Source organism: Chironomus tepperi, unplaced genomic scaffold (assembly GCF_022539635.2).
Source record: "Chironomus tepperi strain 1889 unplaced genomic scaffold, CSIRO-AGI_Ctep_v1 contig_68, whole genome shotgun sequence".
NCBI classification, from domain to species: Eukaryota; Metazoa; Arthropoda; class Insecta; order Diptera; family Chironomidae; genus Chironomus; species Chironomus tepperi.
In genome coordinates this window covers 842,602-863,942 of record NW_027226190.1, presented here as the reverse complement: position 1 = coordinate 863,942, position 21,341 = coordinate 842,602, and the positions used below count along the sequence as shown (strand labels likewise).

At 34.3% G+C, this 21,341-nt stretch overlaps 9 protein-coding genes across 9 annotated transcripts; 4 read left to right on the top strand and 5 right to left on the bottom strand.

Moving 5' to 3' along the window:
• Positions 1-248: 248 nt before the first annotated feature.
• Positions 249-1,047, bottom strand: LOC139100692 (cuticle protein 16.5-like). The gene has a single exon (XM_070653384.1). It carries the CDS (start codon positions 988-990, stop codon positions 421-423), a length of 570 nt encoding a protein of 189 aa, XP_070509485.1. The 5' UTR covers positions 991-1,047; the 3' UTR covers positions 249-420.
• A 1,101-nt stretch (positions 1,048-2,148) lies between these two features.
• LOC139100693 (uncharacterized) lies at positions 2,149-2,945 on the top strand. The gene has a single exon (XM_070653385.1). It carries the CDS (start codon positions 2,206-2,208, stop codon positions 2,773-2,775), a length of 570 nt encoding a protein of 189 aa, XP_070509486.1. The 5' UTR covers positions 2,149-2,205; the 3' UTR covers positions 2,776-2,945.
• Positions 2,946-4,831: 1,886 nt separating this feature from the next.
• Positions 4,832-5,613, bottom strand: LOC139100696 (larval/pupal cuticle protein H1C-like). The gene has a single exon (XM_070653388.1). It carries the CDS (start codon positions 5,551-5,553, stop codon positions 5,047-5,049), a length of 507 nt encoding a protein of 168 aa, XP_070509489.1. The 5' UTR covers positions 5,554-5,613; the 3' UTR covers positions 4,832-5,046.
• A 4,798-nt stretch (positions 5,614-10,411) lies between these two features.
• Positions 10,412-11,099, top strand: LOC139100699 (uncharacterized). The gene is made up of 2 exons (XM_070653390.1): positions 10,412-10,716; positions 10,882-11,099. The coding sequence occupies exons 1-2, from the start codon at positions 10,447-10,449 to the stop codon at positions 10,912-10,914; spliced, it is 303 nt and encodes a 100-aa protein (XP_070509491.1). The 5' UTR covers positions 10,412-10,446; the 3' UTR covers positions 10,915-11,099.
• Positions 11,100-11,343: 244 nt separating this feature from the next.
• Positions 11,344-15,371, top strand: Polr3B (RNA polymerase III subunit RpIII128). The gene is made up of 4 exons (XM_070653475.1): positions 11,344-11,636; positions 11,701-13,093; positions 13,249-14,595; positions 14,712-15,371. The coding sequence occupies exons 1-4, from the start codon at positions 11,565-11,567 to the stop codon at positions 15,308-15,310; spliced, it is 3,411 nt and encodes a 1,136-aa protein (XP_070509576.1). The 5' UTR covers positions 11,344-11,564; the 3' UTR covers positions 15,311-15,371.
• A 1,410-nt stretch (positions 15,372-16,781) lies between these two features.
• On the bottom strand, positions 16,782-17,159 carry LOC139100664 (histone H2B). The gene has a single exon (XM_070653347.1). The coding sequence runs from the start codon at positions 17,157-17,159 to the stop codon at positions 16,782-16,784; it is 378 nt and encodes a 125-aa protein (XP_070509448.1).
• A 1,389-nt stretch (positions 17,160-18,548) lies between these two features.
• Positions 18,549-18,860, bottom strand: LOC139100662 (histone H4). Its single transcript, XM_070653346.1, has one exon. The coding sequence runs from the start codon at positions 18,858-18,860 to the stop codon at positions 18,549-18,551; it is 312 nt and encodes a 103-aa protein (XP_070509447.1).
• A 409-nt stretch (positions 18,861-19,269) lies between these two features.
• Positions 19,270-19,680, top strand: LOC139100661 (histone H3). The gene has a single exon (XM_070653345.1). It carries the CDS (start codon positions 19,270-19,272, stop codon positions 19,678-19,680), a length of 411 nt encoding a protein of 136 aa, XP_070509446.1.
• A 697-nt stretch (positions 19,681-20,377) lies between these two features.
• Positions 20,378-21,173, bottom strand: LOC139100758 (histone H1B-like). The gene has a single exon (XM_070653476.1). The coding sequence runs from the start codon at positions 21,161-21,163 to the stop codon at positions 20,447-20,449; it is 717 nt and encodes a 238-aa protein (XP_070509577.1). The 5' UTR covers positions 21,164-21,173; the 3' UTR covers positions 20,378-20,446.
• Between the last annotated feature and the right edge of the window lie 168 nt (positions 21,174-21,341).

Here is a 21,341-nt window from a genome sequence, read left to right as displayed (position 1 = left end):
GACATTCATCACATTGTGTCTAAAATCAAGCCTTACTCAGGCTTCTGTCTAGATTTACTACAAAAATTACTTATGACTAACCAAGATTCAATCATGATTGACCTTACTATCTCAGTTAATTACATTTAAATATCTCAAAATTGAATTGGACTCGAATATTGTCTTTAGATGAATTTGCAATATCCTCAAAATTTCTGAAATTTTTAAGCTTATTTGAATGCTAAGCATAAAGTAATGACTCATAATGGTTTTAAAATATTTACAATTTGTAAGATTTATTTTCTAATTTTTCATCACAATTTTTTGACTTTTTTTTATAATTTCAATTTTCACATGAACAATAGAAAATAAATTGATGTTTAGAAGCTTGCTGCACTGGATGGATGAGCTGCAGACGAAGTTGTTTTATGCTATTTTGATTTACCATTGTTTAGCGTATGAGTAAGCTGATGGGTAGGCAGCATATTCGTAAGCCTTTGGTGCATAGACTGGAGCTGAGTAGGCAACTGGAGCAGCAGCGTATGTGTATGTTGGGGCAGCAACAACTGACTTTTCGTATGTGTATGCTGGCTCTGAGACGTATGACTTAGCGTAGTATGCTGGTTCTGAGACGTATGACTTGGCAACAACTGGGGCTGAGACGTATGACTTGGCGTAGTATGGCTCAGCAATGTATTGCTTGGCAACTGGAACAACAGCTGGGACGTGTTCAACGACTTTCTTGACGACTGGAGTTGAGATGTATTTCTTTTCGACTCCATGTTCGTAGATTGGTTCAACAACGCTAGCTTGTCCGTGGACGACTGATGAGCTATGATGTGAGACTCCAGTTGGGACATTCTTGTATGCTGTTCCTACATGGCTGACAGTTGGGGTTTCAACAACTGATACTGCTGGCTCAACAATGGTCTTTTCGTATGCAACTGAAGCTGGAACATATCCGGCGCAGGCAACGGCAACTAAACATGACAACACCACCAATTTGAACATTTTGAATTAAGTTTTTTTGTTTAAAAGGTCTGTGTTGGATATAACAAATTGAGTTCTGTAAACTGAATGATACATTTCGATCAATCCCCAATAGCTTATATACTATGTATGATCATATTTTCCGGCTTAACATTGTGTATGTAAAATAACAAAGAAAGTATTTTTTTCGTAATTTTTGTCAGTGGTGTTCGGCAGTAAATTTTAACACAGTCAAGAAATGCTTCGCGATTGACCTTGAACTTGAAAGCATTTTTTATAAATTAATGTAGTAAAAAATGTATAGCTAATTAGAGGCAATTGTTTCATCGAAACTTGAGCATGAAGAAGAAGAAGAAGTTTGGTGTTGACATTCGCATGATGGCCAATACTTTTGCACAAAAATTTCAAAAATTTGAAGGATCAATTTAAGTTGGAGCACTTCAGAGCTTTATTAGGACAAAAGGATAACTCATGACTCCTAACAGCTTGAAAATTACATATATGCATCCTCAATTCATTGAAATGTCAGGAAATAAGATATTACTTTTTAATGGTTAGTTCCGAAAATAAAACCTTGCTTACAGTTTATTGCCGTGTATTTACAACACCTAATTTGGTAATAAACTTCAAAAAGAAAACAATTTGGTGAGTCATAAAATTGCTTCTTTAAGCTTTATGTCCAGGATAATTACAGATTCTGAGTAGTACAAATGAAGAAGGATCCACCACGGAGATGTTTTAGAGCTCTTCCAATGTTCTTATATTCACACCAAATCGAAGGCGCCTCCATGTGGCCGCTTCCAATCTTCATTGTTTGTGCTGCTCGGGAGATATAAGCTAAAATATTAGGAAGTAAAAATAACAAAAATTAAGGAAATTTTGATTGAAAAAATTTGAAAATTATAAATTTGGTCTTATATAATCTATTGAGTCTTGCATTTCATTCATCTTAAAATAATTCAAAGTTTTGAAAAATTTTCATCAAAAAAATTATTTCTCAAATATTACCTGACCATGCTAAAATTAAGCTTCATACACCACCAATAAAAAAATAAAAAAAAAATTAAGAAGAAATATACTTTCTTTGTTATTTCACGTATTCAGCATTAAGCCGGAAAAAATGATCATACATAGTATAAAAGCTATTGGGGATTGATCGAAATGTATCATTCAGTTTACAGAACTCAATTTGTTATATCCAACACAGACCTTTTAAACAAAAAAACTTAATTCAAAATGTTCAAATTGGTGGTGTTGTCATGTTTAGTTGCCGTTGCCTGCGCCGGATATGTTCCAGCTTCAGTTGCATACGAAAAGACCATTGTTGAGCCAGCAGTATCAGTTGTTGAAACTCCAACAGTCAGCCATGTAGGAACATCATACAAGAATGTCCCAACTGGAGTCTCACATCATAGCTCATCAGTCGTCCACGGACAAGCTAGCGTTGTTGAACCAATCTACGAACATGGAGTCGAAAAGAAGTACATCTCAACTCCAGTCGTCAAGAAAGTCGTTGAACACGTCCCAGCTGTTGTTCCAGTTGCCAAGCAATACATCGCTGAGCCATACTACGCCAAGTCATACGTCTCAGCCCCAGTTGTTGCCAAGTCATACGTCTCAGAACCAGCATACTACGCTAAGTCATACGTCTCAGAGCCAGCATACACATACGAAAAGTCAGTTGTTGCTGCCCCAGAATACACATACGCTGCTGCTCCAGTTGCCTACTCAGCTCCAGTCTATGCACCAAAGGCTTACGAATATGCTGCCTACCCATCAGCTTACTCATACGCTAAACAATGGTAAATCAAAATAGCATAAAACAACTTCGTCTGCAGCTCATCCATCCAGTGCAGCATGTATCTAAACATCAATTTATTTTCTATTGTTCATGTGAAAATTGAAATTGTAAAAAAGTCAAAAAATTGTGATGAAAAATTAGAAAATAAATCTTACAAATTGTAAATATTTTAAAACTATTATGAGTCATTACTATATGCTTAGCATTCAAATAAGCTTAAAAATTTCAGAAATTTGGCCAGTATTGCAAATTCATCTAAAGACAATATTCGAGCATAAATTATGTCTGAATCAGAAAATTCGATTTTGAGATATTTAAATGTAATTAACTCAGATAGTAAGGTCAATCATGATCGAATCTTGGTAAATCATAAGTAATTTTTGTAGTAAATCTAGACAGAAGCTTGAGTAAGGATTGGTCTCAGACACAATATGATAAATATCTCCAACATTCGGCGGTATTACGTACATATATCCGGCGTTGAAGATATTTATCATTTAAATCCTTATTCAGACATCCGTCTAGAAACAAATGTTGACAAAAATTGTAACCTAAACTTGTTTAAGTAAATAAATCATGGGAATATTGAAAAAACAAGCTACTGCTCCTATGTAAATGACATTCATTATTTCCTAGATTAGATGACTGACAGACAAAATTGTTTAATTGGTAAAACCTTCACTCAGGCCGGCAGATCAATTGTAATTCATAACCTCTCTTAGATGACGCCTGAAGCTGGTTATTACTTGCAAATTTATAATGCTGTAGATTTTGAATAAAAAGGAATTTTGGATATTTATAGTTGATTCTGCCAATGGGAGAGTAAGGCTTCTGTAGCCGAGTAGTTAGGACTTATATCGGATATCTGTATCATCCTTGAATTCATGGGTTCAAATCCCATCAGAATCCGATTTCCTCAATCCTCTCTATAGAGAGATGTTGAAGAACTTTCGATATGGCAAGGTTTTGCACAATGCTCACGACCAGGCATGGACACGAAAATTTCTTTCATCCGGTGTACGTACTTGACTCACGACATTATAAATGCCAAATGCAGTATTGTCTCTAACAACAACGTCCATTCACGAGTTTTCTGTCTGCACTCGTGATTGCTAACCATTTCCTGGTTCCAAATAAATTTGAGAAATTATAATCTCCAGAATCTTAAATTTTGAACGATAATTCATTGAATTTTGTGCTAAAACATGTTTAACCACACAAGATGCGACCTACACAACGCAGACAATGTCGTCAAAGAAAAGCTGGAAAAGTTGCATCAGAACTAACAAGCAGGTGTTTGAAATTGCAACCCATTCATCGTATTTTTAGCACCTGTTTAACTTTCATGTCAGCTTTTCTCAATGAGACACACTAATCTTATTGGGAAACTTGAATAAAAACTATAGAGAAGATGTCACACATCAATGAACACACGCAGACAGGATTTGCAAATATTTAATAATTCGCAATAAAAGCAATAATAATTATCGAAATCACATCGATTTAGAGGAGAAATAAACTCGTAAAATATTTCAAAAGCTTCTCATCTATGCCAATGAAAATGAATGTGCAAGACTCATAAAACAAAATAATAAAGAAGCGCAATTTGCAATCAGTTTTTGCTTCATTTTAATTCAAATCAGGTAGGATTTTTTTTAGCAAATAGCGAGTAGCTTTGTCTTTTTTTCATGTTTTGACCCACATAGCTGAGCATTGAAAAGAAATGAAATGAAAAAAATTAAAGCAATTTTTTGTCTCCAGCAGACGAACATTTTTGTCACATTTTATTTTACTTCTTTAAATGCAAACAAGTTGAATCTTTTGCAATAGCAGGTCTAGTGTCTGATTTTAAATGCAATTTAATTCTCATCGTCATTATTTCATCTGCATGCTGTGAATTTTTTTGCTTCTTTTTCTTTCCATTCACTACGCCGCTTCATGTTTATTTAATATGCGAATTAATTTTGTGTAAATTTTGTCTGAAATCTTAAGCTTACTGGAATTTTTTGCATAAAGAGATGATTAAAATGTTAAGCACAAGAGCTAATTGACTTAAATTGATTTTAATTTTTTAACAATTTGTTTTATGGATTTATTTTCTAATCTTTCATCACAATTTCTTATAGCTTTACAATTTTTGTATTTTTTTTATATGAACAATAGAAAACAAAGATGTTTAGATGCTTGCTGCACCAGGAGATAGGTTGATGGATGGATAGATGGCAGTCGATGCTATTTCCTTACTTATTTTAAGTTTTGTTTTAAGTCATAATTATTTACCAATGATGTCCGTATGAGTAAGCTGATGGGTAAGCAGCATATCCGTAGGCCTTTGGTGCATAGACTGGAGCTGTGTAGGCAAGTGGAGCAGCATGAGCGTATGTGTATGCTGGGGCAGCAACAACTTGTTTAGCGTAGTATGCTGGTTCTGAGACGTATGACTTGGCGTAGTAAGGTTCAGCAGCAACAACTTTGGCAACTGGGACAACAGCTGGAACGTGTTCAACGACTTTCTTGACGACTGGAGTTGAGATGTATTTCTTTTCGACTCCATGAGCATAGATTGGTTCAACAACGCTAGCGTGTCCGTGGACGACTGATGAGCTATGATGTGAGACTCCAGTTGGGACATTCTTGTATGCTGTTCCTACATGGCTGACTGTTGGGGTTTCAACGACTGAAACATGTGGTTCAACAATAGTCTTTTCGTAGGCAACTGAAGCTGGAACATATCCGGCGCAGGCAACGGCAACTAAACATGACAACACCACCAATTTGAACATTTTGAATTAAGTTTTTTTTGTTTAAAAGGTCTGTGTTGGATATAACAAATTGAATTCTACTAACTGAATGATACAATTTGATCAAAGTATTCTACCTTTTATACTACATATGATCATATTTTCCGGATCATTATTGTGTACGTGAAACAACAGAAAAGAGTAATTTTGGTTGGTGGCAAGAAGCAAAGCAGCTAGTGCTTAGTATTTGTTTCTTTTTTCCTTACAAACAATACATTCATGCCTATGAGAACTAGCATGAGTTGCTCAGTTTTGTCTCACACACATGTAAGCTAATTCAAGCTTGTCGTTGTGCTTATTTTTTTTCTCTCATAAATGTGTAGTTAGATCAATCGAGAAGTAGAGAGAGGAGGATATGCCGCCACATATTGAAGGAGCTACACATTGTTTTGTTTGCCCACGAAACAAAAACAAAACAAAAAAAAATTGTTTATGTTGCATCAGAAACTTCACATTATTGGCTGCTGGCAATGAATAGGCTAAATGTGAATATGTGAGTTTAAAGTGGACATACATTATTAGTTTTGTTTCTATATCATATTTATTGTTCCATGAGCCAACTTTATAGATTCAACATATTTCAAAATAATTGCATTGAAGAAAAATATTTGGGATTCATTAATCAATGATGTTCAATGTTTAGGGCTATATGGGAGTTTATTACATGATTTTACAGTTTATAGCATCAAAGTCTGTTGACATGCATAGGTGGTTCCGGACATTTCATTTCAAAATCAACATAATTCAGTGAAGCTATAGAATGAGACACACTGTAGCCATATTGCGGATGACATGGCCCTACATCTGATAGCCATGAAAAACTCAATCTGTGCCTATTGAAGGGAAGGGATGGGAAGAGTGTGACTTGAGCAGGAGAGGATGTGACTAGATTGTGACTAGAGGAAATCAAGATGGGACTAGAAGAGGGTAGAGTGTGACTAGAGGTAGGCAGGGTGTAACTAGAGTTGAGCCAGATGTAACTATTGGTGAGCAGGGTGTGACTAGAGGTGGGACAGGGTGTGACTAGATATGGGGAAGGTGTAACTAGAGGTGGACAAGCTGTAACTAGAGGTGGACAAGCTGTGACGAGAGATAGACAGGGTGTAACTAGAGGAAGGCAGGGTGTGACTAAACACACTTAATGCCCCACCGACGTAACTTAAGAACAAGCCCTAATGTTGCAAAAATTTCTTCGAATATGCATAGCTATTTAATGAATAAAAATAATAAAGTATTTTTTATGTTTTTTTGAATGTAACGAGGCAAACCAATGCACAGCAACGAAAGAAATTGTCTCACATTTGGCCAGAAGAAATGCAGTTACTCAATACACAAAGATCACCTTACATGAATAACAATAACATTATATCGTGATATTAAATATATTGGCACATAATGCAATGGCAATTACCCAGCAGTAACTATCAAAAAAAATATATATTCTCAGTTAATTTTTTTATTAATTTACAATTTCATACCTCATTTACCATGCCTATGAAAATTAAGTTGTTAAAAGTTGAGCGTCCTTAACAGAATTACGATAATGACCGATCAAACGACCCAAAAATGAGATAAAGTTAAAAATCATATAGACAAATTATTTCTGCATTTTTTTATGTATTTCTTCTTCTGCGTACTGTCCTTCAACATTCTATCGAACCACAAAATACGCATGAACTACCAGCCTATCTTGTGAATTCTTTACGTATACGGAAAAAGTAATAATTTTGTTGTTATTTTTTTATTTCTTCTCTTTCAGTTACGGAATAATTGTCCATGAATGGACAGAAATAATGCAAAGTAGAAGTAACATAATAATAAGAAACCAGCACGAAATTGATCGTGAATGATTTGCATTGGCGCTTTTTTTTATATATGTACAAACATGATTTTTATGGGTCAGAGAATTACTTCTGCGGAAAAGAGATTAATTGTTTTAGTACGAACATAAGAAGTAACATTGTTCTTGCTTTATTTCATGTTTTATGTATATTAAAGGGCTCAAAGACGTTCAGAAGTGGTCGATGACAGCTTTTGGTGTTGAATAGTTTTAGCAGAGGTGTATCAATGCACACAGGTGCTGCACGATTGTCACATTGCAAAATTTATTCTGTATATTGAAGCCAAGTGGCTTATTTTTGCCATGTGACGTAAATGCCGCTGCTAGAATCTCGAGCAACCTAAATTAAACTTTGGGTAGACCCTAACGTGATGTGGTCACGCTTCCTTGTTAGTACAGTTACTGTCTATTAAGGAGAATGACATCTACATAGCGGCATTTGGTAAGGTGGCATTTGGTTACAATGAAAACAGTAGATTGAATCAAGAATGGTGTAAGATAGATTAAATCTAAAAAAGACATGACCTAGCATACAAACGGAATATTCATTGCAATGAGTACATACACTTACGACCTCATTTTGTCAATACAATTGAGTTTACTCAAAACAAGTGAATATATTCATTGCATCTGGAATGGACAAAAATACGTTAGAATAAGACATCAACTGGACTTCAATTTGTCACTAACTGATTACGACCCAAAATCTCATTGAATGATGCTGTAGATAAAGATGGCCAGAGATGGCCAATTGGCAAACGCTTGCTACCGATAGAGCCATCAGACGTAAACTAAGGAAGACCATGAATAACAATTGATCTGTATGGTCAGCGAAGTAAGTAAGTTAATAAGTCATTCAAGATGTTCCTTGTATTCTAAATTTAAAGTCACCTACTTTTAAGTTTGAATTATCTAGAAATTCATTTGTACCTGCTAGATGTTAAATTTTCAGTATTACTTCAAATATTCGTCTCAAATGTCGGTTTTAAGCTAGCACCACAAATGCTCTACTCCAAGATGTAACTTCGCAGTTGCTTCGCAGTGGCCTTGATCAAAAGCAAAATTAAAGCTTCAGTTACTGTAGGAAATTCAAAACTTAACCGGCTCAACCTCATCAAGACTTCGATCGGTAATAAATTAATACTTAAGTGACATTCCTGAATCTAATTAAAACTACGAGTCACGAGAAAGTGAATTGATTCAATCTAGAACAGTCTTTATTCCTGCCTAAGCAATAAATAGACAAAATGCCGACAATTCCATAAACTTCCAGTTGTAAATTTGTGCATACTTAAAAATCATGTTAAATCACTGGCTAAGAAATTTATTTCATTTTAGTCAATCAGGAGCTGAAAGAAGCAGAAAAGATTTTGTGGCATGAGAGTTCAAAGAAGTAAGAAATTGAGTAGGTCTTGATGTGAATATTGCCTTGACTTTGCTACCGCAACACACACGACACAAAGCATACATATTTGTAATTTGGACATACCTCATGCATTCATATTGTATACCTTATAAACTGCAATGCCTCTTAATGAGTCATTAATAATATTTCTAATGCCACACATGAAAAAAAAAGCAATTTTGTAAGAATCAAAACATGCCCAAATATTTCTCGCTAGGCTATCGCTCGATAGGGAGAAGCTGAAAATTAAAAAATTACAATATTCGATTCTTGCACAACTGTTTATGATTGTTACAATTAAGGAATTAGTATGTGATATTTTATTTTCTGTAAATTAACAGAGTTCCTTGCTTCCAATTTTTATTGCATTATTTATTTTATTTTTCTTCTTTTTTTTCAATGTCATCTGCAAATAAAGTACTGTTGTTTGTTGTTGGATTTGTCTTGGATTATTATTAGTTAGTGTTATAAGTCGAGCTATAAATTCGACATGAACAATATTCAATTAAACGTCTAAATGACGATCGCTGTCTATATAATTTTTCTTCCATCGTTCACATCGTTGTTTTTTCAGTCAAATTAATGCTAAATCTTTTTTAATGAATAATAGTTTTGTGTGAAGTTTTCGTAATACTACTTTGCTTGTCGCTTGTCCTCTTTTGAAGTCTAATGGTTGTGTTTTTGCATACAGATTTATGACACTGTGTACAATTTAGCATTATTATTGGCTAGTGCATGATCTCTTTAATAGCCACAGCTTTATTATATTTTATTTGCATTCTTCGGACATCGTCAATGTGTTTGAATTGCAGAAATGTTTATGAATGAATGTGTAACAAGATTTGCAAATTGTTTTGAGTAATTTCGATGACTTAATTTGATAAACCGTCAAAAAAGATTTGAAAAATCTGCAGAGTTCAAAAATTCAGTTGAAGTTCAAAATTTGAATTTTCAAATATTTTTTAACCGTTAAATATTCTCATACATGTCCTGAGCATGAATAAATTTCAATTGCATTACGATTCAATATTGAGAATGAAGGATATAATAAAGAAGTGGAGGAGGAAGAAACAAACATAAGAAAACGAAGACGAGAAATTAATATTAAAATTGAGAAATAATTTCGAGTACTTTTGTGAAGCAACGTGTACTGCAATAAATAATTCAGTCACTTTATATCCTATTCCAATGAATATTTTAATGTACGTGTCCAATTGAATTTGGAGCAACTTTGTATGGAAATAAACTTAGTGGAACAACAACGAATATACAGCAACAACAACAATAACAACAACAACTCAACCTTGCAAGGTTTCAGCTTTGTAGACAATTATTGTTATTATACAAATAAATATTACAATATTAACGTCAGCCTCAGCACGTTTGAATTATAAGATTCATGAGGCGAGGTGGCGAGATTCTTTCATAAATTAAACTCGTTCTAACTCTCGTTTTCAATCGAATTATTCGTTGATCTAATTATCATGCAAAAAAATCTAGTTTTGGCGGCAATTGACAACGACTACTCGTCCTACAGAATCTGTCGACTGAAAATTCGATCGATAAGTATAAAAGGAATCATCAGAATTAAAAAAGTAGTCAATTGTTAATTAAATTTTGTGACAAAAAAATGAAATCAGTCGTAATTCTATTCGCTGTAATTGCTTGCGCTGTAGCAGCTCCAGGCGTTTCCGTCATAGCTACAAGTCCACTCGTAACAGCACCATTGCTTACAAAAGTTGAAGGTGAAGCACCAGCATCAACTGTTCATGCCGTCCATACAAAAGTCGTTCCACAAGTCATAGCATACAGTGTTCCAGCTCCTATTGTACATCATGCTGCCCCAATTGTTTCAGCACCTGTCATCTCAACATACAGTGCTCTTCCAGTAGCTCCCTTTGTAAGTTGTCCATACTTCATACATAACTATTCATACCGAACAATGCTTAAATGACATTAAAGAAGCAATTCATTCATTCTCATGTCAATCTTTTATTCATGTTTAACATTTTTAAGATCAATTGTTTAATTTTACTTCTTGTTACTTATTTTCTCACACATATAGGTCCACCACTCTGCATACAGAATCGTCTACTAAGCGTGTTTATGATTAACGGTCGGAAATAATTTGAAAATATATCAAAACTATGATCAACTATGATTGAATGGTGAATAAAACTAATTTATACAAATCTTCGCAAGCAATAGACCTATAGATCTGGAAATAATTTTGATGCAATAGACTCATATTGAAACTGAATAAATGAATTTCTTCGCATAAAATAGCATTTTTATTCTTAATTTAATAATTTATTGTAGGAGTCTTGTCAAATTTTGATCAATACTTATGAGAATTTCTAGATTTTCATGCATGTAGTATTATTAAGATTATTACTCATACATAGATCGATTAAATCAAAACAATTTTAAAACAGCAGGTACCTGTTGCTAAACTTTAACGGTTCAATATATTTGAATTTTCCCGCAGTTTTATAGAAACTTTACAAAGGGTCGTTGCTACGCTGATTTAAAAACATTGGGTAAAAAAAAGGTAAACATTGTGATTTTAAATCAAAAACTTTTCTGGAAAATTGCGAGAAATTTTTGCTTAATTAAGGCGTAATCTCAAAGAATGAATCAGTAAATCAGAAGTCTGTAACATGTAAGCTTTATAAACCATCAAGAAAGATACAATCTTTGAGTTTATAGTGAATTACGACGTGAAAGACTTTATAACCTTTGAGTAAAATGCCTGCAATTAATAATGACGAGTCTTGGTATGATAAAAAGAACTTAAGGAAGCCGATAAAAGCTTTAGAGGTAAGCACACAAAAACCACTTTCATTGTACAATCAAATCATTTTATAATTTTTTTATTTAATAGGAAAAATGGAAGATTGTTCCTGCATTTTTGGCTGTAAAAGGCCTTGTTAAGCAACACATTGATTCATTTAACTATTTCGTCAATGAAGACATCAAAAATATAGTTAAAGCAAACAATAAAGTAATATCTGATGCAGATCCTCTATTTTATTTAAAATATCTGGATGTACGTGTTGGGAAGCCTGATGTTGAGGAAGGTTCAAATATGTCTAGTAAACAGACAACTCCAAATGAGTGTCGTCTGAGAGATCTAACATATTCAGCACCAATTTATGTAGATATTGAATACACGAGAGGAACACAAAGAGTTGTTCGTAAAGACTTGTTGCTTGGAAGAATGCCAATTATGCTTAGATCATCACATTGTGTATTAAGTGGAAAATCAGAGCATCAGCTATCGAAAATGAATGAATGCCCACATGATCCAGGCGGTTATTTCATCATCAGAGGTGCTGAAAAGGTTATTTTGATTCAGGAACAAATGTCTTGGAATAAAATGATTACGGAAAATAACGGTACACAAATCCAATGTCAAGTAGCTAGTTCAACACATGAAAAGAAATCCAGAACAAATGTAGTTACAAAACATGGGAAATACTACTTGAAGCATAATTCAATGACTGAGGAAATTCCTGTTGCAATTGTCTTTAAAGGAATGAATGTTGTATCAGATCAGGAAATAATGCAAATGATTGGAACTGATCCGGAAACTCAGAAACGTTTTGCACCGTCTTTAATGGAAGCAATTGAGCATAAAGTTTTTACACAAAAACGAGCATTAGAATATATGGGATCAAAATTGGTAACAAAACGATTTGTTACTGCATCCAGTAAATATAAAACACCAGCAGATGAAGCAAGAGAATTACTTAGTTCCACAATATTAGCTCATGTTCCTGTCGATCAATTTAATTTCCAAATGAAGGCATTGTATATGGCATTAATGGTTCGTCGTGTGATGGAAGTAGAAATAAATCCAAGTTCTATTGATGATCGTGATTATTATGGAAATAAACGTTTGGAATTGGCAGGATCACTTCTGTCATTGATGTTTGAAGATCTTTTCAAACGATTAAATTGGGAACTAAAAAGCATTGCTGACAAAAATATTCCAAAAGTAAAGACTGCACAATTTGATGCTGTAAAGCATTTGCGAGCAATTTTAATTACATCAGGACTGGAATCAGCAATTTCGAGTGGAAATTGGACAATCAAACGTTTTAAGATGGAAAGAGCAGGTGTCACTCAAGTTTTATCAAGACTGAGCTATATAAGTGCTTTGGGTATGATGACAAGAGTGAATTCACAATTTGAGAAAACCAGAAAAGTCAGTGGTCCACGTTCATTGCAGCCAAGTCAATGGGGAATGCTTTGTCCATCAGATACTCCTGAAGGTAAAATATTCAACGATTTTTTAAAATTCAAATTTTAACGGTTTTTGTAAAATTCAAATTTCTCTCGTTTTATAATTTAAATTTTACAAAACCGTTATTTTTCAAAGTGTCTGAAAACCGTTAATTTAACTAAAAATACTTCTTACTATTTTCAGGTGAAGCATGCGGTTTGGTAAAGAATTTAGCTTTAATGACACACATTACAACAGAATGCGACTCATCATCAGTCATTCGTCTAGCATTTAATTCAGGTGTCGAAGATATAAAACTACTTGGAGGAGATATCATCCATCAAGAAGGAGTGTTCATTGTATTCCTTAATGGTAACATATTAGGAGTTACTCATGCTTATCAACGACTCATTCTCATCTTTCGTACTATGAGACGTCGAGGATGCATTGGAGCTTTTGTCTCAATTCACGTATCTCATTCAAAGAAGAGTGTCTTCATACACACAGATGGTGGCAGATTATGTCGTCCGTACATTAATGTTATTAATGGAGTTCCGTTAGTTAAACAAATTCATATTGATGAATTGAAAAGTGGAACAAGAAAGTTTGAAGACTTTTTGGACGAAGGATTGATTGAATTTTTAGACGTTAATGAAGAAAATGACTCATTTATTGCAATTAATGAAAAGGATTTAGATCCATTCAAGACTACACATTTAGAAATCGAACCATTTACAATTTTGGGTGTTTGTGCTGGTTTAGTTCCTTATCCACATCACAATCAAAGTCCACGTAATACATACCAATGTGCTATGGGTAAACAAGCGATGGGTGTTATTGGATATAATCAAAGGAATCGAATCGACACACTTATGTATAATATCGTATATCCACAAAGTCCAATGGTTCGTTCAAAGACAATTGAATTGACAAATTTCGACAAACTTCCTGCTGGACAAAATGCGACAGTTGCTGTTATGAGTTATTCAGGATATGATATTGAAGATGCCTTGATTCTCAATAAGGCATCAATTGATCGTGGATATGGACGATGCTTAGTCTATAAAAGCAGCAAATGTACAGTTAAACGATACGCTAATAGAACGTATGACAGAATTATGGGTCCTATGAAGGACGTGTCGACAGATAAAATTATTTTTAAGCATGAAGCACTAGATTCTGATGGAATTGTCAGTCCGGGTGAAAAAGTTGTCAACAAAATGATATTAATCAATAAGGAAATGCCAACAGTAACATCATCAAATCCTGTGGAACAAAAAGATGCAGCACCACAAACAATGTCATTCATTCCTGTTCCAGTTTCATATAAAAATGTCGAACCAAGTTATATTGAAAAAGTTATGGTCAGTGCCAATTCGGATGAAGATTTTCTCATTAAAATTTTATTGCGTCAAACGCGTCGTCCAGAAATTGGAGATAAGTTCAGTAGTCGTCATGGACAAAAAGGTGTTACTGGATTAATTGTTGAACAGGAGGATATGCCGTTTAATGATTTTGGAATGTCACCTGATATGATTATGAATCCTCATGGTAAGCATATAGTTTCAATTAATCACTAAAACAAGCATAATTACTGCCAATTTGAATAATGTCAGGCAGTTCCTTTAATTCTTATTTATTAAATGTCTAATTTATTTTATTTTTAGGTTTTCCATCTCGTATGACAGTCGGAAAGACATTGGAACTATTAGGAAGTAAGGCAGGTGTATTGCAGGGCAAATTTCACTATGGAACTGCATTTGGTGGATCAAAATGCAGTGATTTACAGGATGAGCTGTTTGAAAAAGGCTTCAATTATTTGGGCAAGGACGTATTTTATTCGGGCATAACTGGCGAGCCACTTGAAGCTTACATCTATTCAGGACCTGTTTATTACCAGAAATTGAAGCACATGGTTCAAGATAAAATGCACGGAAGAGCTCGAGGTCCGAGAGCAGTTTTGACAAGACAACCGACTCAAGGACGATCACGTGAAGGAGGTTTACGTTTAGGAGAGATGGAACGTGATTGTCTAATCTCTTACGGTGCATCAATGCTTATTATGGAACGTCTTATGATTTCATCAGATGCATTTGAAGTCGATGTATGCAATCATTGTGGTCGCTTAGCTTATTCAAGTTGGTGTCACAATTGTCGGTCATCAACAAATGTTGCAAAAATTGCTATTCCTTATGCATGCAAATTACTGTTCCAAGAATTAACAAGCATTAATGTTATACCTAAATTGAAGCTTAAAAATTATTAAACTCAAGAAATATCTGTTAAAATGCAAGAATTATGAAATAAAAATGAATTTAAGTACTGAATATTAAGTCTTTTAAATTAGAGTTGCTTGTTTCTAGTCGTGTCAATTGTATATTATGAAGTTGCGAATGAATCGTCAATGATTATATTATGGTATGAGATCAAGAGGAAATTTGAGCTTTGGGTAACATTGGATTATAGAAAGATTCAATAACATGAAGTAAAGCACGAAAAATATTAAAGAAAGCTACAAAGCTTAAGAATGGATTATTGATAGAAAAGTATCACGTTATGCTTATTGAAGACCGAAACGAGAGTCTAAAGTTATTCGATGCATATCCCTGAAAATTGTACTCTTGATCGTGCATCATCAATAGTCAATGCTATCAAAAGTCATACCAGAGTGTGGCCGTCTCAAATTCGAGGTTTTCGACATTACTTACTTACTTCGCTGGCCGTACAGATCAACTGTGATCCATGGCCTCTCGAAGATGTCGCCTATAACTGGTTCTATCGCCGGCTTCCGCCTGCCAATTGCCAATACCAAATGCAATTCTGTCTACCTCGAGGAGTTTTTCGGTCTACCTCGAGCTCACATTAGAAAAATTCGAACAATTCGCTTTTAAAAAGCCACACTCTGAGTGAGCATTAATTTAAGGCAGAGTTGTTTTATGCTTTTGTTCAATGTGCATTTTTTAAATGCACACTACAGAGCTCAGTACACAACCGAAAAGCTTTATTATCAAGATATGCATAAATTTTGAAACACAATACATTTATCAACACTGGAAGTTACTCACAAAAGCTTAACACATACTTGTTTCATACGCAAAACTCAAAAAGTCTAATGAAAACATTCTACATGGTGCTGCCTGATGCAATGAACTCGAAGATCATGAAACCTTATGTGAACTTTAACTAGCTTCATTTGAAAATACCCAAATTGAGGAAATCTAAAAATCCCGAGGAGAGAATGTAATGAATATGCTTTAATCTGCATTTATTTGATCGAAATCTATTGATATTCATAAATTTATGGGAACTCTTTAAAGATTTGTGCAAAAATAATGAACCTTTCATGCAACTCCTTAAATATGTGATAGAAGAAATAGCAAAAATTACATCCGAAATTTAAATTAAAGAAACATGTATAAACTGTGTAGTTATATGAATTACGAGGAGCAAGTTGAACACTTAAAGATAATAGTCAATGGTTATCGAAATTTAATAAAAGCATCATCAAGCTCTAAGCTCCGTCCATTTTGTCACAAACATCAAATTTCTTTGCAAAACTTTTCAAACTTACCAAGATTTGTGAAACTTTTTGAGATTTGTTTGTTTTTAAACAAATCTAAGTTGTATTGTAATTAATAGCACTCAAACAAAATTAATAAAAAATAATTTTTTTCTTTAAATAAAATATTTTGCGGTCTTGAAAAAGACCATTTGAGATATGCAGCTAAGAAAGCAGTTTATTTGGATGATGTGTATTTGGTGACGGCTTTTGTTCCTTCTGAGACAGCGTGCTTGGCCAATTCACCAGGCAAGAGTAAACGAACAGCAGTTTGGATCTCGCGACTTGTGATTGTTGAGCGTTTGTTGTAGTGAGCCAATCGTGAGGCTTCAGCAGCAATACGTTCGAAGATGTCATTGACGAAACTGTTCATGATGCTCATTGCCTTTGATGAAACACCAGTGTCTGGGTGAACTTGTTTCAAGACTTTGAAGATGTAGATTGCGTATGATTCTTTACGCTTATGACGTCTCTTTTTCTTGTCATCCTTTGAGATTGCTTTTTGTGCCTTTCCGGCTTTCTTTGCAGCTTTTCCGCTTGTTTTTGGTGGTGCCATTTTTTATGAAGTGTTTTGTATAAAATTCAGAATACAACTGATTACTCTTGTTACTTTTTTCTCTCTTTTTATACATTTTCTCTCTCCATGTAGCATAGACCACGCCTCTCATGTTTCCCGCTCTCAAATTTTGTATAAATACCTGAACATTTGTTGATATTCAACTCAGTATCGAATCATCTTTGGTTCTTCAACTTTCTCGTACAAATTAAATCAAATAAACTATCAAAAAAATGTCAGGCCGTGGTAAAGGAGGCAAAGTTAAGGCAAAGGCAAAGTCACGTTCAAGCCGTGCTGGATTACAATTCCCAGCAAGTCGTATCCATCGTCTTTCCGTAAAGGAAACTTGGTGAATTTGGTGCTGGAGCTCAGTATATTTAGTGCCGTTTGGAAACAACTAATTGGCAAAATGTCCTTTGATAAGGACGACAAATTTTAATTCCATAAACGAAGAATCAAATTTTTCCGGATTTCATAATCCTAAATTAATTTTTTACCTATTTAGCACGAATCAGATAAAATTCTTGTAAAATATTATGAGCCAATCTAGGAATCCAAATAATACAGATAAACTGATTCATATCCAGTATGTTGAATATCGAGAAACTTATATAAAAGAACTCAGTTTATGCTTGTCTGATAGATTGCAGTGCTTTTTCCACAAAGCTATAGTTTTGCGATTTAGATTTTTATAATAATTCATTTGAAAAATCTAAGACAAAGCCCAAACTTCTGAAAAATAAAATTGACATGCTATACATAGTAGAACATAGGTTACTTAGTAACTTAGCAGTTATTCTGAACATTTAATTAAGTTGTGATATGAAAAAATAAGAAAAACTTAATCAAATCTAAAAATTAATTGACTTATATAATCAAAATTGACTTCCTCAAAAATGCTCATCAATTCCAGTGCAGAATAAAACTCTGATGACGACTGTATTACTTCTCTCGATCTCTAAAAAACTTGCTAACTCACAAAATGTTTAATTAAAATAAATTTATAATGTGTTTACAATCAGATAGGTAGTACTAAATTTTAGTGCACATGATAATTTTGAAATCATGAAATCCGTTAAATTTTTAAAACCAAGAAATACGTTAATTAATATTAGCTGACAAATTATTCCATTTATCAATTTCTAATGAAATCTTGTTCCATAAAAAATCTATGCATCTATGACTTTTTTTTAATGGTTTTGAAAGCAGTAGAATTTCGAAAAGATGCATAAATATAATTTATTCAGGTACTTATAGTAAGGAACTTTAATTGGTTTAATAAGAATATACGAATAAATTAAAATAATTTTCTTTAATAATTTAAATTGCGGTCTTGAAAAAGACCATTTGATGTAAGTTGTTGGTATTGATGATGATGGAGAAAGAAATTTAACCTCCGAAACCGTAGAGAGTACGTCCTTGACGTTTCAATGCATAGACGACATCCATAGCTGTGACTGTCTTTCTCTTGGCGTGTTCAGTGTATGTGACTGCATCACGGATGACATTTTCCAAGAAAACTTTCAAGACACCACGGGTTTCTTCGTAGATCAAGCCTGAGATACGCTTGACACCACCACGACGAGCCAAACGACGGATAGCTGGCTTTGTGATTCCTTGGATGTTATCACGAAGAACTTTACGATGACGCTTTGCGCCTCCTTTTCCTAAACCTTTGCCTCCTTTACCACGTCCAGTCATTTTGTATTTTTAATATATTCTTACTTGTTTACACGAGAAACGGTGAAACTTGAATGATGCCAATCCATGAAATTCACTCTCTTTATATACATTCTCTCATCTTCCCCTCTCTCATCATTCTTACATCAATTTCCTGTCATTTGATCATATTTGATCTTATTATTGACCTAAATCTTTGGATCAAAACAATACGAAACTTTTTGATGATAATTCCAAATATTTAATTAATTAAATTAAGTGATATTCAACAAATTTATCGAAATTCTCTCATTTCCCCTGAATTTATCTCTCCCCACCTCACATATACATATTCGCGCCATAAGAATCATATATAAAGGGGACTTAATTCTCGCTCTCGTATCATTTCTCGTTTGTATTTCAAATCGAAAAGTAAAAACTCAAAAGTAAAATGGCCCGTACAAAGCAAACAGCTCGTAAATCAACTGGTGGAAAGGCACCACGTAAACAATTGGCAACAAAGGCTGCCCGTAAATCAGCACCAGCAACCGGAGGAGTTAAGAAGCCACATCGTTATCGTCCAGGTACCGTCGCTCTTCGTGAAATCCGTCGTTACCAGAAATCGACTGAATTGTTGATCCGTAAATTGCCATTCCAACGTCTTGTTCGTGAAATTGCTCAGGACTTCAAGACTGACTTGCGTTTCCAATCATCAGCAGTCATGGCTTTACAAGAAGCATCTGAAGCTTATCTCGTCGGATTATTCGAAGACACAAACTTGTGCGCCATCCATGCCAAGCGTGTCACAATTATGCCAAAGGACATCCAACTTGCTCGTCGTATCCGTGGTGAACGTGCATAAATTCCTACATCATCATCAATAATCATTCATTTATCATTTGAACGGTCTTTTTCAAGACCACCAAAAATATTAACATGAAAAGAAGAAATTTTTAGTCAATTTTATGATCTCAGCATTACTTTGTCGTAGCATTTAAATATTCTAGTTCCTTAAAATTTCCTTCCTGAATCAATTCCATAAATCTTGAAACGTTTACCTTTAAATAAAACTAAATGATGCCATGATGGCTTTTAAAATGGCGTCCCTGATAGCGTCACTTGGAAATTCCTACAGTTAAGTCCATAATGATTGATAATATGGATGTACACATTTAGAATGCTAGTCTTAAAATGACATATTTAGTAGAAGAATCACAGAATTTTTATTTATTAGACCATAGGTACATAATTATTGCAACACCGATCCAGCAATCATGGGTTTCGAGCCTCGACAATTAAATGTAGTGGAAATACGGCACACAGCCTCCATTTGAAGCTTACAGGCCGTAATGTCATCAAAGAAGTGGTTCGGATTTCACTATAAACTTGTGGGTCTAGGTTTGAGTGGGAGATCTGGCGATTCCTCAATCCTTAAACTGTCAAATGTCATGAAACGCATATAACAGCTGAACAGCAAATGCTTATTTTATTTTATTTTAAAACTTAAAATAAGTTAGAAATTTGTAATTAAAATTTGATTTTCTTTTTGGAATGAGATTTTGTAGTCCTGAAAAGGACTATTTTGAGGTGATTGCTGAATATCAGCTATTAAAATATAAATATTAAGTTTATGCTTTCTTTGCTGCTGGTTTTTTGGCAGCTTTTGGCTTCTTCTCTGCTGCTGGTTTCTTTGCTTTTGGTGCTGCTGCCTTCTTTGGCTTGGCCTCCTTCTTGGGCTTAGCTGCTTTTGGTTTAGGTGCAGCTTTTGCTTTTGGTGCTGCTTTTTTGGCTGCTGGCTTAGCAGCTGCTGGCTTTTTTGTGGTCTTTGCAACTGGCTTCTTGATCTTTGTGGCTGAAGCAGCTTTTGGTTTCTTGGCAATTGTCTTCTTGACGACTTTCTTCTCACCAGCCTTCTTTGGCTTGGCAGCAGCCTTCTTTGGTTTCTTCTCAGTTACCTTCTTGGCGACCTTCTTTACAACCTTTTCTTTCTTGGCTGCTGCTGGCAATTTGAATGATCCTGATGCTCCTTTACCTTTTGTTTGCAACAATTGTCCCTTTTCAACTGCTGATTTCAAGTATTTCTTGATGAATGGTGACAATTTGTCAGTATCAACTTTATATTGAGCAACAAGGAATTTCTTGATGGCCTGGACTGATGAACCACCTCGTTCTTTCAATGTTTTAACGGCATTGACAACCATTTCACTGACTGGTGGATGAGTTCTTGGTGCCTTTGGTTTACTTGGCTTGTCAGATTTTGGTTTCTTCTCCTTCTTTGCTTTTGCTGGTGAAGCAACTGGAGCTGCTGCTGCTGCTGGTGCGACTTCTACTGCTGTGTCAGACATTTTTCTTTAATTTCACTTGATTTGATTGTATAAAAATAATTTTCAAATTGAAAATGTTAAAAATATGGTCCCTCAACTTTTTTTGTTGGAAAATTTTCAAACTTGAAAATGTTATGAGAAATACAGAAATTCACTACAAAGTGATTTTTCTGAAAAACTAAACTTAATCGGTCTTTTC

What these genes read in the sequence shown, in the direction of transcription:
- LOC139100692 (XM_070653384.1), bottom strand. Translation starts at nt 990, where the DNA reads ATGTTCAAATTGGTGGTGTTGTCATGTTTAGTTGCCGTTGCCTGCGCC.
- LOC139100693 (XM_070653385.1), top strand. Translation starts at nt 2,206, where the DNA reads ATGTTCAAATTGGTGGTGTTGTCATGTTTAGTTGCCGTTGCCTGCGCC.
- LOC139100696 (XM_070653388.1), bottom strand. Translation starts at nt 5,553, where the DNA reads ATGTTCAAATTGGTGGTGTTGTCATGTTTAGTTGCCGTTGCCTGCGCC.
- LOC139100699 (XM_070653390.1), top strand. Translation starts at nt 10,447, where the DNA reads ATGAAATCAGTCGTAATTCTATTCGCTGTAATTGCTTGCGCTGTAGCA. An exon ending in CTCTTCCAGTAGCTCCCTTT is followed by an intron (nt 10,717 to 10,881) that starts GTAAGTTGTCCA and finishes TCACACATATAG; the next exon opens with GTCCACCACTCTGCATACAG.
- Polr3B (XM_070653475.1), top strand. Translation starts at nt 11,565, where the DNA reads ATGCCTGCAATTAATAATGACGAGTCTTGGTATGATAAAAAGAACTTA. An exon ending in AGCCGATAAAAGCTTTAGAG is followed by an intron (nt 11,637 to 11,700) that starts GTAAGCACACAA and finishes TTTATTTAATAG; the next exon opens with GAAAAATGGAAGATTGTTCC. An exon ending in TATGATTATGAATCCTCATG is followed by an intron (nt 14,596 to 14,711) that starts GTAAGCATATAG and finishes TTTTATTTTTAG; the next exon opens with GTTTTCCATCTCGTATGACA.
- LOC139100664 (XM_070653347.1), bottom strand. Translation starts at nt 17,159, where the DNA reads ATGGCACCACCAAAAACAAGCGGAAAAGCTGCAAAGAAAGCCGGAAAG.
- LOC139100662 (XM_070653346.1), bottom strand. Translation starts at nt 18,860, where the DNA reads ATGACTGGACGTGGTAAAGGAGGCAAAGGTTTAGGAAAAGGAGGCGCA.
- LOC139100661 (XM_070653345.1), top strand. Translation starts at nt 19,270, where the DNA reads ATGGCCCGTACAAAGCAAACAGCTCGTAAATCAACTGGTGGAAAGGCA.
- LOC139100758 (XM_070653476.1), bottom strand. Translation starts at nt 21,163, where the DNA reads ATGTCTGACACAGCAGTAGAAGTCGCACCAGCAGCAGCAGCAGCTCCA.